Below are 15293 nucleotides of genomic sequence, written 5' to 3'. Positions count from 1 at the left end.
TGTATTGTACATTGTCTGAACAACGAATGCAGAACATTATTGACAACGCCAATTGGTGGAGCACCTCTATCGTACAATTCCTCTTTCCCATCTTTTGCTTTAATAAGTTGTACTTTTAGTCGAAGATATATGCTAGACAGATCGCGGTATGTATCGCCATGACCTAACGACACAAATTCTAAAACGGTAGAGTTATCTAATGAAGCTATGGGTTTGTATGCTACTTCCTCTGTTTTTAAAATATTACTTTGAATTGGCGAACTTGAGAAAAGATCTAGTTCAGACTTCATGCACTCTTTGTACGACATTTTTACTTATCAAAAATGTCTATCACACGTTTACGTATCTGCTTTTTGCGTGGTTTGCCTTGCTTTGAAGACGGAGATTTTTTAACAGCTTTTCTTCCTTTAGAATACCTCCTGCGTTTAAACTTCGAAATCGATCTTGATTTTTTCGTCTCAAAGGGATTGGGTCTTTTTCGAGATGAATGATTATTGATAACAACATTATGTAAACCTCTGAAGAGTTTATTTATACCTTTCTGGGTTAGCTTCCGGGCAGCAGTTTTAGCCTGCCTCTTTAGAATGGTCTTAATCGACTTACTTCCTACTTCTGATAGTATTGCCTTACCAGTTTTTACTGCTTGTTGTTTTAAGGTTGTAGCTCCTGCCGAGACCAGCGGGCTTGCGTGTCGCACTAAACCTCTAAAGAAACTCCCAACACCTCCACCATGCTGACTAATATCTGGCGATCGATATAAATTCTGAATTGAGGAATTCCCGCCGCTCTGGATTAGGTAATGACGTGTGAAATAGGAATCCATGTCTGTGACAATTCAAACTCCTTAAGTCTTCTAATCAGAGTATAGCTGGTTGACATCCAGACAGTATATTTATACTTTATCGACGTTTGAAATGCAACATGAGGTATGATGGAGCCTCGCTTGCACGGAATTCAATCAATTCGCCTTGCTGTTTAGTTACTTCCACAGAAATACTTTCAATAAAAGTTTTTTCGATTGGATGATATTCTATATGTTCAAATCTTAACAATTTCCCACACTCTTCCAGTGGTATTACACGTAGGCATCGTACGAATCTATCACCCACCATTGTCGGTCTTACAATGTCACTGGAGATAAAAGCCATTCCTCCATTGCCATATTTGCTAGATACAGTAGGCGACTTTTCTGAAGCACTCTTCGATATTCCCCCAACTTTTTTATCCAAATATCGAATTTCATCTAATATCATTGAAAGTTCTTTGCTAAAGCCTCTACCAGAATCAGAGGTTTTCTTGTCAAGCTTTCCACTAACTTCACCAATTAATTCATTAAGACTGCTAATTTTATTCATTATTGAGGTGTATTCTTCATGAATCTTTTCAGATGATGCGGTTTTTCATCCGGGAGCCTTTCCATTATACGATGAATATCGCTTTCCATTGTTTTAACCTTCTCTAATAATATTGTACTGTCAGTAGTTGGAATCTTGCTAAGAGATTCAGTGGATGGTGGCGGCAAAGTTGCACCTAAAACAATAATGGATTCTAAACTGTCATACATTCTTCGTTTCCTTGGGATTTGACTTATAATCACATCAATGAAGTGTTCAATAGAGGGATATGTATAGCTTTTCAAAATAACTTTCTCTACAGCAGTGTCGGATTGTTTTATGTTTAGTGTAAATTCAGTCGGAAGAGCCTCGTAAGAAGCTTCAGCTATGACTTTATCTATTAAATCAGCCTCTACACGTTTCCACATTTTCTCTTTTACTCTGGTGACCCCCCGATTACTTGGATCAGGAGGATCTATTCTGGTTAGAAAAGAGTAAAGCAACGCTGTAAAATCAATTGATCCATCTTTATTGCTTATCTCTTTGAGCTGCTTTTGCGTCCAGTTAAGTGAACCATGAAAGTCATCAAAGTCCAGTACAATTCGCAAAGCTATGGGATCAGCTTTAGTTATTTCTGGTAAAGCACGTTTTGTTCTCTTCTTACCACTTTCCTCAATTGACTCGCCGGGAAATCTTTTTGTGCTCACCTTTTGCACTGGCAATGCTACTTCTGTGATTCCTACACACCAGGTATCGTTTAGTTTACACAATCTTGGTAATATATTTCGAAAACGTGCGTGTGTGTTATCAGGGTAAAAGAGCAACGAACTATTACTTAGGAGGGAAATATAAAAGTCATCGCTTTCGATATCGACGGGCATCTTTATCACTTTATATCCTTTCCCAATCAAAATCCGGTACACTAGCGGCTCGCTCCTTTCTACCTTTCAAACGTTCACTTTGCCTTGCAGTTTTTTTCACTGGAAAAGATATTTCATATTGACCAGGATCTAGACGTGAAGGTTTTAATGTAGTCTTTTTGACAGCACCTGTTTGCTTCCTTTTATACCCTTCCTCTTCTCTCTCCTCTAACTTCTCCATAGCTCTGGCAACTTCACCGGGACTCATGTCTATAGGAACTGTGTATTGAGTTATACCATCATCAGCTGTTATTATCCTATAATCATCCGTGCCTGATCTACTTGTACTAGTTTTCTGTATTTTCGGTTGCTGAAGATTTTTGGCAATACTACTTGCTGATAAACGTCGTTTAGCTGCAGGTGAAAGGGATTTTCTGGGTGGCGTTATTTCTTCAGCCTCTGCCTCAAAGTATTTCTCTCCCGTCAAGAACGGTTCCCTTTCTGGTGATGTCTGAGTTGATAAATCTTCTTTAAAAATCAATCTTGTCTGCGTCTGATTGTCTCGAAGACTTTCCTTTTTGCTCAAACCTCTACTAGCTGCTGGAAAATCGCCTTTTAGCTCTGGAAAATGTCTACCTCGCCATTTGGTGTTTAAAAATTTTATTAGCTCATTTCTATAGCTATACCACTTATTCATATCAGGAAGGTTTTTATTCTTCAGTATTTTACTCATCGCCTTATCAAATAAAGTCTGATTGTTCGATTCTTCAATAACGTCTTTGAGGTTTTCGTATACCTCGGGTGATAATAGAAGCATTTTGTTAAGAACATTGTTTCTCTGCATATTTGCTTTTAAATAACTGCTCCTATAGGACTTGAAAGTAGACTATCTAATAATATGGGAACAAAGCCACCCCGCTGTATAAGCACTTTCCGTTGTTTTCGAACAGAGCGTTTTGCTTCAGCCAACTTTCGCATATTCTTTTTATACTTGCAGAGTTGGTTAAATACTTTTCTGCTTGGAAGGTGGTTACCATTGAGGGTGTTTAGTGTTATTTCACATATCGCTTTTATCACTTCTGGATCAGCCGTCTTGATTATTGCATTTCTTAAACAGGATTTAGCATTCTTGAGAACGCACAATATATGCTTGTTGTCCTTTAATCGTCTCACTTTCGACACCATGATTATTCCTTATACCGTCTGGTGAACAATAGCATGTAAGGAAACTTTTTTTAAAAATATCGGTCCGAAATCTAAGGATTTCGTTTATACCTTGGGTTAAATCCACCAGTAAATAACTATACGGCCTCTGTGTGATATCTTTATATATTTTCACTAGCTCTCTACTATTCTCTGGATAAATCTGTTTAGCAAGATGGAGAAACTGACTTTTGTCCCGCGGGTTTTTAAAAACTACTAGGTATTTGCAATTAAGCGATATGTCGCGACAGAATTTGCCTTGGTGAAACACATTTTGTGTGACTAAAACTACTGAAAAGTTACGATGATGGGATCCTTTTGTGAAAAGCTCACACACCTGCCTTGAAAAAGCATTCAACATCATGTCGTCTAATACAATTAGTGTCGGCTCATTTTGGATGTTGGTAAATTCATCTGGAATAGTATCCAAGTATTCAATGTTTGCAAATGATAAGTTTGAAGGTAGGGCATGTTTCTCCGCATTACACCAAAGAATTTTCTTAATTTGAGGCTGTATTAGAGATGTGTTGTTTAGAAGATTTTCTATAAATGTTGTCTTCCCGCATCCTGAAGGACCGGCAAGCATCATTGTAAATGGATGAATAAACTTTAACATAGTTCTTATCTCGTGTACAAAGCCACTGGTACGTACAACCAATATAAAAATAAAATCCGAGCCGATATTTATACGCATTTATTATGAAAATGAGTAGGAGACAGGTTATCAACGAGTTACATAAACCGGCTCGCAGAAATTTTAGACGTCGAGGTGTCGTTATCAAAGGTATAGATGACTTATGGCAGGCAGATTTGGTTGATATGAGTGCATTTTTGAGTGACAACCAAGGATTCAAATTTCTCCTTACAGTCATCGACACATTTTCGAAATTTGCCTGGGCAGCGCCAATCAAAAATAAAAGCGGGGGCGAAGTGGCAAGAGCTATGGAGACAATTCTAAACCAAAAACGTGTACCAAGAAATTTGCAGACAGATGATGGCAAAGAATTTTTTAATAAAACGTTTAAACAATTGATGAAGAAATTCGAGATCAATCACTACTCTACCTACAGTTCCTTGAAAGCGTCAATTGTAGAAAGATTTAACCGTACGTTAAAACATTTTATGTGGAAAGAATTCAGTATGAACGGGAACTACCATTGGATCAATTTGCTCGGCAGATTAATAAAGAAATACAATATGACCAAACATCGTACCATTAAAATGAAGCCGGTAGATGTTGGCCCATCAAACGAAATCAAGTTATTATCAACCGTGTATAGAAAGGTTAACGTAACCTCGAAACCGAAATTAAAAAAAGGCGATTATGTAAGAATTAGCAAGCACAAACATGTCTTTGAAAAGGGCTACACTCCAAATTGGTCCACAGAAATATTCAGGGTAGATCAGATAAAAAATACAGAACCGCGTACTTATACTCTTAAAGATTACCAAGGAAATTTAATAAAAGGAGGGTTCTATGAACTGGAATTACTACAAACAAAGCAACCAGATGTATATCTCGTGGAAAAGATCTTAAAAAGGAGGGGGGATCGTGTTCTTGTCAAGTGGCTTGGTTTCACATCCGACCACAACTCCTGGATTAATATAAAAGACGTCATTTAAAGTGGAAATTCACAGTCAAAATGTTAAACTTAAAACGTGAATACGATCGTCTGAAAACTTTCAGCAATTTGAACATTGAGGATAGAAAGGCGCAAAAATTTGCAAAAAGTGGATTTTTTTACACAAATTTAAAAGACTATGTTAAGTGCTATTTCTGTGCGTTAGAAGTCAACGCATTCAACACTCCCTCAGACATTGAAGCTGAACATCTGCGTCTTTCACCAACATGTGTTTATGTTAACGGAGAAGATGTGTGCGGACCATTTAATCGACCGAGTGTTAAATCATCGTCTTCGAAGAGTCACAACCATATTTTCAACCTAATGAAGCCTATAGCGGCAGTAGTTATAGCCCTAGGTTTTGCCTATTATATACACCAAAATTGTAATGGCTTCATCAAACATTGCGAATTGCACACATTTTAGATGCACAGTAGAAAATATATATAAATAAGTGTACACATATTGTTAATTTAAAGAATATTGAATGATGTATGTGTAAATAAGTATAATAAAATAAATATTTGAACTTTAACGAACTTTTTCATTTAAACTTAATCCCAAGTCCCAAGTCAGCAATGATAACCGCAAAATCTGCATCGGCCAGCCAACCGCCTCAAGCCCGCGGCGAAGCCTACCACCTAAAGCCCACACCTTAGCCGCCCGCCGTGAACCCCACAGACCCCACTTCAACCAAGACACTCACCGCAAAGACCGATACCCAGGCAAATACATCAAAACAGCTTAATAAATCAAAAAGCACACCAAAAAGATCGATACCCCTACAAAGAGACACACAAACAACTTGACACTCCCCAGAAAGCACTCGGAAAGCATCGCTATCTCATATACACACCAAACCAGCTTAATAACCCACAAAAAGCACACCGATACCCCATAAAGGCACACAAACAACTTGACATTCCACAAAAAGCACACCAAAAAGATCGATAGCCCATAAACGCACACAAACAACTTGACACTCCCCAGAGACACTTGAAAAAGATCTCAGAAACACACCAAAACATATCCGAGACACATAGAAAAACAAGAGAAACAGCAATAGAGCTTAATATCCCCAAGACACAACCCCCGACAAAGCACAGGCCCCCACACACACAGCAACACCCCGTTCCCAAGTCGCAAACCCAAAGGTTCCAAAGGCACCCTCACCCAAGGCACACACCCAGAGCCCCCACTAAAAGCTCACAGCCCAAAGCCCACAGCACAGGCACACACCCGGAGCCCCCACTAAAAGCTCACAGCCCAAAGCCCACAGCACAGGCTCACACCCAGAGCCCCCACTAAAAGCGCACCCCCTTACCCAAGGCTCACACCACTTACCCAAGGCGCACACCCAAAAAGCTCATAGTGCGAAAGAGACGGAGTGAGCGAGATAGCATGAAAGCTTAAAAGCTCTAGCATGCTATCTCCCTCTAACACACAGAGCCTATGCTGAGGGTACATCCCTTACTACTAATATCAACAGCTGAAAGCTAACAAAGCCGGAACAGAGATTCAGTTGGAAGAAACATTTAAGCCCATCACGGAACCCCTCAAAGAATTTGTTAAAAAAGCTAAAGTATTGCAGGAACAAGACATAAAAAAACAAAAGGTCAAAGAAGAGTCTTCATCAGCTCGTATTAAATGCAAAGATGAGGAATTAAAGAGAGATCGTGTCTATGAAGAAAATAAACACATTTTTGAAACTCCTAAGTCTTCTACAAAAGCTGTTCGCCAATATGTTGCCACTCCGGAAGGACAAGAATATCTGGGAGAATACCTGAAGCAAAATCATTTTTCAGATGTTGCTAGGCAATATCTAGATATCTATGTAAATCAACCATCATTGACAGTATTTATGGGGTATATAGGGATGACAATGATGGAAATCAGTGGAAAATAGGAAATTCAGATTTCGCAATCGATGATAATCATATAATTGTAGATGAAAAATCTTACATTGGAAGTCGGGGTTTATATATTCCGACGATGAGTTAGAGAATTATAAAAGTATATTTCTACACTCTAATGCCCACAGGCGTTCTTATGACAGTAGCAATCAAATCAATGGAAATCGAAGCTTTAAATATACAAGAATAATTTCTAAATTGTTAAATAGAAAAGAAGGAAAAGGGTTAACACGAACCCCTAATATTAAATGCAAAAACCCTAATTTAATGGAAACGTCTAACAAACAAATTGACTATATATATTGGGATGATCCCAATGAACTAGTGAGTCGATTGCGGTTACTCATTGCGTCACAGCAAGCCGGTCACAATAACCATAACAATGAAATTATATCAATCATTGGAGAATTGAAAGAATCACAAATAATAGAATAAACACGCAGCTCACATCATTTATTAAATGGGTGTTGATAAATTTGGTCGATTTTCAAACGATACTGGAGGAGGAAAACGTGGTTTGCAAGGACTTCAAGGACCCCCGGGTCCCCAAGGTCCTCAAGGTCCTATAGGTCAGCAGGGGCCATCGGGTCCCCGAGGTCCGGAAGGAAAACCTGGTAAGGATGGTCTACAAGGTTTGCATGGCGCGGGATTTAATAAAACGGAAAGCGGTGATTACAACATCAAATTCAAACAACTCAAGAATCTTGGAGAACCCGTTGAGGATGCTGATGCTTCTACAAAGAACTACGTTGATATTAACATTGAGAAACTCAAAGAATATATAGACAGACAAATTCAACTTGAAATCGACGAACTTACAAAACTATGATGATGATAACAGTTCAAAGTCATACCTTAAAAAACAACAAATACAATTATCAATCATATTACGAAATTCAGTTCTTTCTAAAATGAGCAAACGGCAAGTAGTAAACGAATTACATAGATCAGCTCGAAAAAATTTTAACCGACGACGAGTCATAATTAAAGGTTTGGATGACTTGTGGCAGGCCGATTTAGTTGAAATGGGAGCATATGTTAGCGACAATACGGGGTTCCGTTTCCTTCTTACGATCATCGACACGTTTTCCAAGTTTGCGTGGACGGCTTCCATCAAAACAAAAAGGGGCAAAGAAGTTGCTATAGCAATTGAACAGATTCTCCAACGAGGACGCATTGCTAAAAACCTACAAACAGACGACGGAAAAGAATTCTACAATAAACATTTTAAAAATGTTATGACAAAATATCAAATAAACCATTATTCCACGTATAGTCCACTTAAGGCATCAATTGTTAAACGATTCAATCGTACCCTAAAGAATATGATGTGGAAAGAGTTTAGTATGAATGGAAACTACAAGTGGATCAATCAAGTCGATGATATAGTTGACGCCTACAATAATAATAAACACCGAACAATTAAAATGGCTCCGTCTGCTGTGAATAGTTCCAATGAAAAATTACTCCTGTCTACCGTATACAACAACATTAAGGCGATGGGTCCATTTAAATATAATGTGGGTGATCATGTTCGAATCAGTAAATACAAGCATGTATTTGAAAAGAGCTACACACCCAATTGGACCACGGAAATTTTCAAGATTCGCGAAATTCGTATTACCAATCCCGTTACATATCTATTAGAAGATTACGAAGGAAATAAAATTGAAGGTGGTTTTTATGAGCCTGAACTATTGAAAGCCGAGCATCCGTCAATTTATCTTGTGGAAAAAATATTGAAAGGGAATGGTAACCAAGCGTTTGTGAAGTGGCTAGGGTTCTCAACCAAACACAATTCCTGGATAAATACCAAGGATATGATATATTAAGATTCACAATGAAACACTGTAATTTTGATTGAAGAATAAAATTTATTTATTAGTTAATCTTTTGTAAAACTGAACAAGGTTTTTCATTTCATTTATTCTCCTACGCACACTATAACATTCACAAGTGTCTGGTCCGCATTTTGCATCGTCATATGCCCACGGGCAGCTCACGTAATGTTTTCCAAATTGGCTGGCTTTCTGCGGCATTTCAGCGTATGGTTTCAAAAACGTATAGCTGCTTATAAATTGGTTAAAGTGCTCCGTAAGAATTAGCAATCTGTTGGTACAAAAAAATTGTTTCAAGTCCTCAATAAAACGTTGAAGGTCGTCGTCCACATCGTTGTTGTTTTTATTCGTCGTCGTCATTTTTTTAATTCGTTGTGCACAGGTTCGCGGTTCAAGCAATACTCATAGAATAGGTTTGCTTCATTTTCTTCAAGTCCAGAAATTCTATATTGCTCCTATAGTCTGGATCTGCCTGTTTTATATACTCAACCTCGCCATTACTGAGTATTCTTTCGGTTTCGAACTCATGGTATTCATAACATGCGATTTTCAGTGAGCGCATGGAATAGTTGCTATCATATGTACATCGAACTGTTAAAATTTTGTCATCATCGAACTCTAATTTAAAGTGCCTGTAAAAAATATTTTCACTCTCGATAATTCCAGCTATTTCCATTTCCTTCTTAATCAAAGCTTGCCGAAATCCTTCTATTGCTTCATCGACTGTAACATATCTTCTAGACGGTTCTGTTGTTGTTGTTGTTGACGTCGACGTCAGCCATGATGATGATGATGAAATAGCAACATCGGCATCATTTTGAAACGACGTGTTCGTTTCTGTTGAAACTGTACTAACAGTCATAAGTCGAAAAGATAATGTCACTTGCGCTGTATTGTTATCAGGTAGCACGAGATTAAACGCTAAATTGTTTGTACTTTGGTTGGTATTAAGATTCACCACTGGCAATGGGCTACCTAAAAGAAAAGGCACACCAAAACCTAACACAAGAAGTATATTTAAAAACTCCATCAATTCCAATCGATTTGAGAAAACCAACTAATTGTATATTTACCGTCATGAGATCTATTTATACTGCTCTGAACGATTGAAATTACTTACCCTTTCTGCTTCTATTCCATAAAAAAGAGAGAGAAAGAAAACTTTTTTTTCTAGTCTACTGGATGTGATTATTATCATATGAATCATTTTATTCTAGTTTACATCCATTCTTATATTAAAATGTGAAAATCATTTTGGAGTCTCGATGGTTTTGTTCAAAACCACATTGTCATGTCATCTATAAATATCCTCAAGTGAAAGCCTTTCAAACTTATATAATAAAGAAAACGAATGAACAATAAACAAATATTTACAAAAAAAAACAATCAGGTTGGATATACACACATTTCAAAATTTATCATTGACTATTTAAAATTCTCTTTCAGCTAAATCAACTTCAAGATTTTCCTCATCAACAGCCTCCAGATAACCACTCCTTATGCGAAACGTTTTCTGAGATCTTCCATTCTCCCCCTCCTCTTTTGCAATAATTTTACTCGATAAAGATTTTTTATTTTGTTTTCTTCGAATCAATCGATCAAACTCCCGCTGAATTCGTATGATATCATCTCCATAATAATCATGATGACTTCCATTTCGGCGAAGAACCTCTTTAATTCTTTCCTCTTCCCCTTTTTCAAATTCATTTATTCCATATTTTTGCACCCATTCAACATCATCACCACCATCTATGTCGTTGAACGGACAACCCTTCGGATATCGGCTTTTCGTCTTACATCTAGTCAAACCTGGCAACACTTTTCCCATTATAGTAATTTCACCATTACATGAAACAACAACACCAAAGTTGCAATAAAAATACACTATTCCCTTCATCACCATCCCACTCACCAAATACTTCAATCTTAACATGTTGCCAGATTTGAAATGTAAATGTCGTATCGAAATTTCCAGGTTTGCAATCCTCTCCATTCCTTAAGCTTAGTACAAGCACCCTTGAACCATCCTCAGGTGTCATATAAACCTCCAGATAACCCGAATCAATCTTCACGTTGATAATTTTAAAACTCTTCCATACTTGTTCACATGTACAATATTTATCTCTATGCGATAACCGCTCAATCCAAAACATGGCTTATCGCTTAACACTTCTAATCTTCCTTCACAACTGACAAACATCACTTTCAAACTTACAATATATTCACCTGCGGTTTAATATTCACACAGTCCCTAATATATATCAACTTGATAAGCGATTTTCCGTCACCCAAACAATTAGCACATGGCACTCAAACGACCACCTCTTATCAGTAACTTCAACAACAAAATCAGCCAAGTACATTTAAAATTCACAAAAAAAGAAAAAAAACTATCATTTTCAAACTTACTACATATTTACCCGCGGTCTAATATACACACGCTCCCAAATATGTCAACCTGATAAGCAATTCCCCATCACCCAAGCAATACGCACATGACATCCAACAACAACAAACACGCACGCCGCCCCGCCCCGCCCCGGCCCGGACCGAGTCTCAAGGAACCGGCGCGGATGACCCACAACGAACTACGCATCCCTAAAAGTCGCCCCCGGCACGCGCCAAACCGGCCGCCCCAAACCACAACATTTTCATATGAAACTGGATTCGAACATACATGCCGTCTCAAAACCGCAAGACTTTTATATGAAAGTGGATTAGAACATACATATTTATACTACATGCCTCTATAATTGCTGAACTGCGTAATATCTCCCTTTTCATGTATGGGACAGATGATGCCCTGATGACCTGATCATCAGGTATTGATTGAGTTGGTCGCTACCATATTTGACCAATTCCATCGGCTTCTGGGGATTTATGATTTTTAAGCCGATGAATTGTACGGACTGTTTCGGAAATCAGATTTCCCCCGTTGTCTCTCCAGAATGAGCGTCGAAGTGTATAGGCTTCATTCTGCTGACTTATTGGTAAAACTGGCGCGCCTGGTGCAGTTGTTCCCTGTACTTCTTGAATTCACAGATCTGTTGGTTCTCCCAGTCTTCCTTTTTTCGTTGGTGAAGTTGCTTGTCCTCGGCCGACGGAGTTCGTGATACGTCTCTGTGGGTGCTCGCGTTCTTTGAGAGTAAATTATAGTACAACAATAATAGAGGAGAAGGTCCAAATGTGGCCCCCCCTTTTGTTTTTCGAGCATGAAAAGAAAAATGAAGATCGGCATGTCAAGTTTCATGTGCTATGCATTTCAATATTCTCCTGGTCATTGATTCGTAAGGAAAAAACATGATAAAATTCCATACATTTTTAACAAAATCGTATATTTCGACGTATCCAAAATTTTGGTTTTGATGTAAAGTGTGGGTAATATGGCACCCAGGGGGCCATATTGGAAGTATGAAAAATTCTTTAAAAAATATTCTCCAAAACTTAACAATTAAGTAAAAAATAAACAATAAATTACCTTCTTTTCTTGAAATTAAGTAAATCCATTAATAAAAAAATAATAATGAACATAATAAAAACGAAATCAAGATAAAATACATATAAAATAAAGTTATCGGCAAAAATCGCAAATATAATAATCTCCTTCGTTTCCCGCCCAAACGCAATGAGCCCATAAATTGCATCCCTGGCATTGAATCCACTCCTCCCCTTGTTGGTCATTTGAATACCTTGCATCACAAAATAAGCATTCTGCATCTAAGCTCGTTGGTATTTTATCATTTGAAGGTCCTTCGTCGAAGCTGTCGGATTGTGTGTCTAAATGATTTTCATCTGAGACAGTGGTTTTCCCTCCACGGCTACGACTTTGGATATTGTCAGGATTCTAATTTCCATCTGAAGCAGTTGATGTATCTGCCAGGTGTGTTCTATATGCAGAAGAAGTGAGTACTTTTGGTGTGGTACGTTTTCGCCCTCGATTCGAAGTTTTATTTTTAGGTTTTGGTATTGGTTGAATAATTTCTGGTGAAACTATGATGTTTAACTGATGATGCAACAACTCATCTCTTTGCGATGCAGTCAAATTTTCCTGTGTGTTGCTCCCTGGGCGGTTTTCGGAAGTGTTTTCATCGTTATAAACTTGAGCTTCTGCTAAAAAATCTGCGTCAGAAAAAATCTGCGGATTAAAGGGGTAGATTCCGGTGACGCGAAATCCATTTGCAGCGATTTCTACTGTTGAGCTTCGTAGATAGGCTCGACCAAACAATTCGGCGATATCGTAGGGTTTAAGCAACCGATCGGAATGCAACAAGAAATTTCGGATTTCTTCACTATAATAGGTTTTTAGTGCCCCCATAAAGGTTTTATCCAGAGGCTGCAATTTATGCGTGGTGTGAGGTGGAAGAGTAACTATTGTTACATAGTTCTCATGAGCTAACTCCAGAAGTTCAATGTTACGAGTGTGGCTGTAATACCCGTCGAGTATTAACAGTACAGGCGACTCCTTAGTTGGATTTGTTTTAGAAAGAAAATGACGAAACCAATCGGTGAATAAATTCGTTTGAATCCAGCCGGATGGGTGGACTTTGCCGATAGCACCATGCGGAGTTCCTTTCATAAGTATATCGGAATAATTTTTTCTGGGGAAAATCATCATGGGTGGTATAAAAAACCCGGAAACATTCATACAGCAAACCACGGTCATCAATGATCCTCGTTCCGCAACAGTTAAAGCACCTATTTGTTTTTTGCCTTTCTTCCCAATTATTTGAGGAACTTTAGATTGAACGATTGTCAGCCCGGTCTCGTCAACGTTGAAAATGCGATCAGGAGGGTATCAAATTTTTTCCATTCCCGCCTTCAAAATCTCAAAAAATTCCTTTACTGCCTCACGGTTAAAGCCTTGAACACGGGCAAAAGATGTTCCTAATGGTTTCCTTAAAGAAAGTTCGTGTTTGTGTCTTCGTAGAAAAAGGTCTAACCACGAACGCCCTGCTATTTCCTTTGTAAAATTGTTGGGTATGTTATTTTTCAAAGCTAACTGATAGGCCATTCGGCGAACATCTATTCGTGTTAGACCATAGTATTTCGCTTCCATTAGAAGAATATACTCCACGAGTTTCTTTTCTATATTAGGTGGAAGTACAGTTTTCCTGCCTAGCGGTTTTTCAACAATTTTTTCAGACTCTCCTAGATCGTGCACCAACCTTCTTAATGTAGTCCTCGGTACGCCAAACATTTTTACGGCTTTTTTGTAACCCATTGTCTTACTCCTGACTGCATCTATAGCTTTTTTCATTTGTTCCGGGTCCCATGTTTTCCTCTTTTTGGCTACGGTTAACATAATGCTGTTCCGGGGCATCTATAGGAAACAATGCAGCAATCTTTAATACTTTTGTGTTTCAAACATCGATTATGGCCCCCGGAGGCCATAATCGAAACCGAACGGGGGGCCATATTAGACTTATGCAATCACAGAAAAAAAAAGCAAAAAATAAAACGAAAAGTAAGCCGTGCTCCAGCATTACCTTGATATGTAATACTGCTGAACCTGTAAAAACTTTTTAGCACAAAACACCATTTAAACATGCCACATTTACAGGAATACCGACAACAAATATCTTCTTGGAAGAAAGTTAGAAGAACACAAAGAACAGAAACTAGAATTTGTCTCTACCATTTGTCATTTAAATGACATATGGATACATGAAAAAACAGCTGTTAAGATTGTGGTTGTTGCACAGTGGCGTTTTTATCTGTGGCTGTTTTGTGTCGCGTAGAATCGTAGGGGGCCAAAATACCAGCAGGGGCCAAATTTAGACCTTCTCCTCTATTATTTGTTTAAGGAAATCTACAGTACGAGCATATGTTATTTATATTGCTTGTACCATAGTTCTAAGATAAGATATCTTTGTACTTTGACCTGCGCGTCAAACAATGTAACATCTGTGTAACGCATGATTACAAGATGCACTCTGACCCAATCAGTGTAACATTTGTGCACTACGTGATGGGAATGTACGAGTATTAGATATTATGACATCTCCATCGCAGATGGTTGAATAAGAGTTTGACCTGCGTGTCAAAAATAGAAATCAATTTTATGACTTGTTCTTCATAAGAAAAGAACAATATTTGGCCTGCGTAGATATAGTATAAATAGTTAAGATCCTACATGTAAGTGCGGAGTTCTGATTCGGAAATAAAGAAGATCGTATGATCTTAGGAACGGAAACTCTGTTTTTTATAACGGAGTGAAAAACATAACTAGTACAATATTACTCGGTATGCAGCATTCTTCCTTTCCGTTGCTAGCTAACATTCATCAAGGTTGGGAGGTGGCGGCGTTCAATCAACACACAACACAACACTTGACTGTTAAAATCCCCAAATATGATTTTGATATCATACCTGAGACAGACTTCAAGGGTCCGTTGTACTGCCTTGGAAGATTTATACTTCTGCAACTCTGCAGTCTCCTCTTTAGGGGCATGAACATTAATGAGGCTTATATTTCTAAACTTGCCTCGCAAGCTCAGAGTGCATAGCCTTTTGCTTATGTTTT

At 38.2% G+C, this 15293-nt stretch overlaps 1 protein-coding gene across 1 annotated transcript; it reads left to right on the top strand.

Moving 5' to 3' along the window:
• The first annotated feature begins 7392 nt into the window (after positions 1–7392).
• LOC119650767 (short-chain collagen C4-like) lies at positions 7393–7761 on the top strand. Its single transcript, XM_038053911.1, has one exon. The coding sequence runs from the start codon at positions 7393–7395 to the stop codon at positions 7759–7761; it is 369 nt and encodes a 122-aa protein (XP_037909839.1).
• Positions 7762–15293: the final 7532 nt, after the last annotated feature.

Source organism: Hermetia illucens, chromosome 1, assembly GCF_905115235.1.
Source record: "Hermetia illucens chromosome 1, iHerIll2.2.curated.20191125, whole genome shotgun sequence".
In the NCBI taxonomy this organism is placed as follows: domain Eukaryota; kingdom Metazoa; phylum Arthropoda; class Insecta; order Diptera; family Stratiomyidae; genus Hermetia; species Hermetia illucens.
This window is presented reverse-complemented; position numbering and strand designations above follow the sequence as displayed.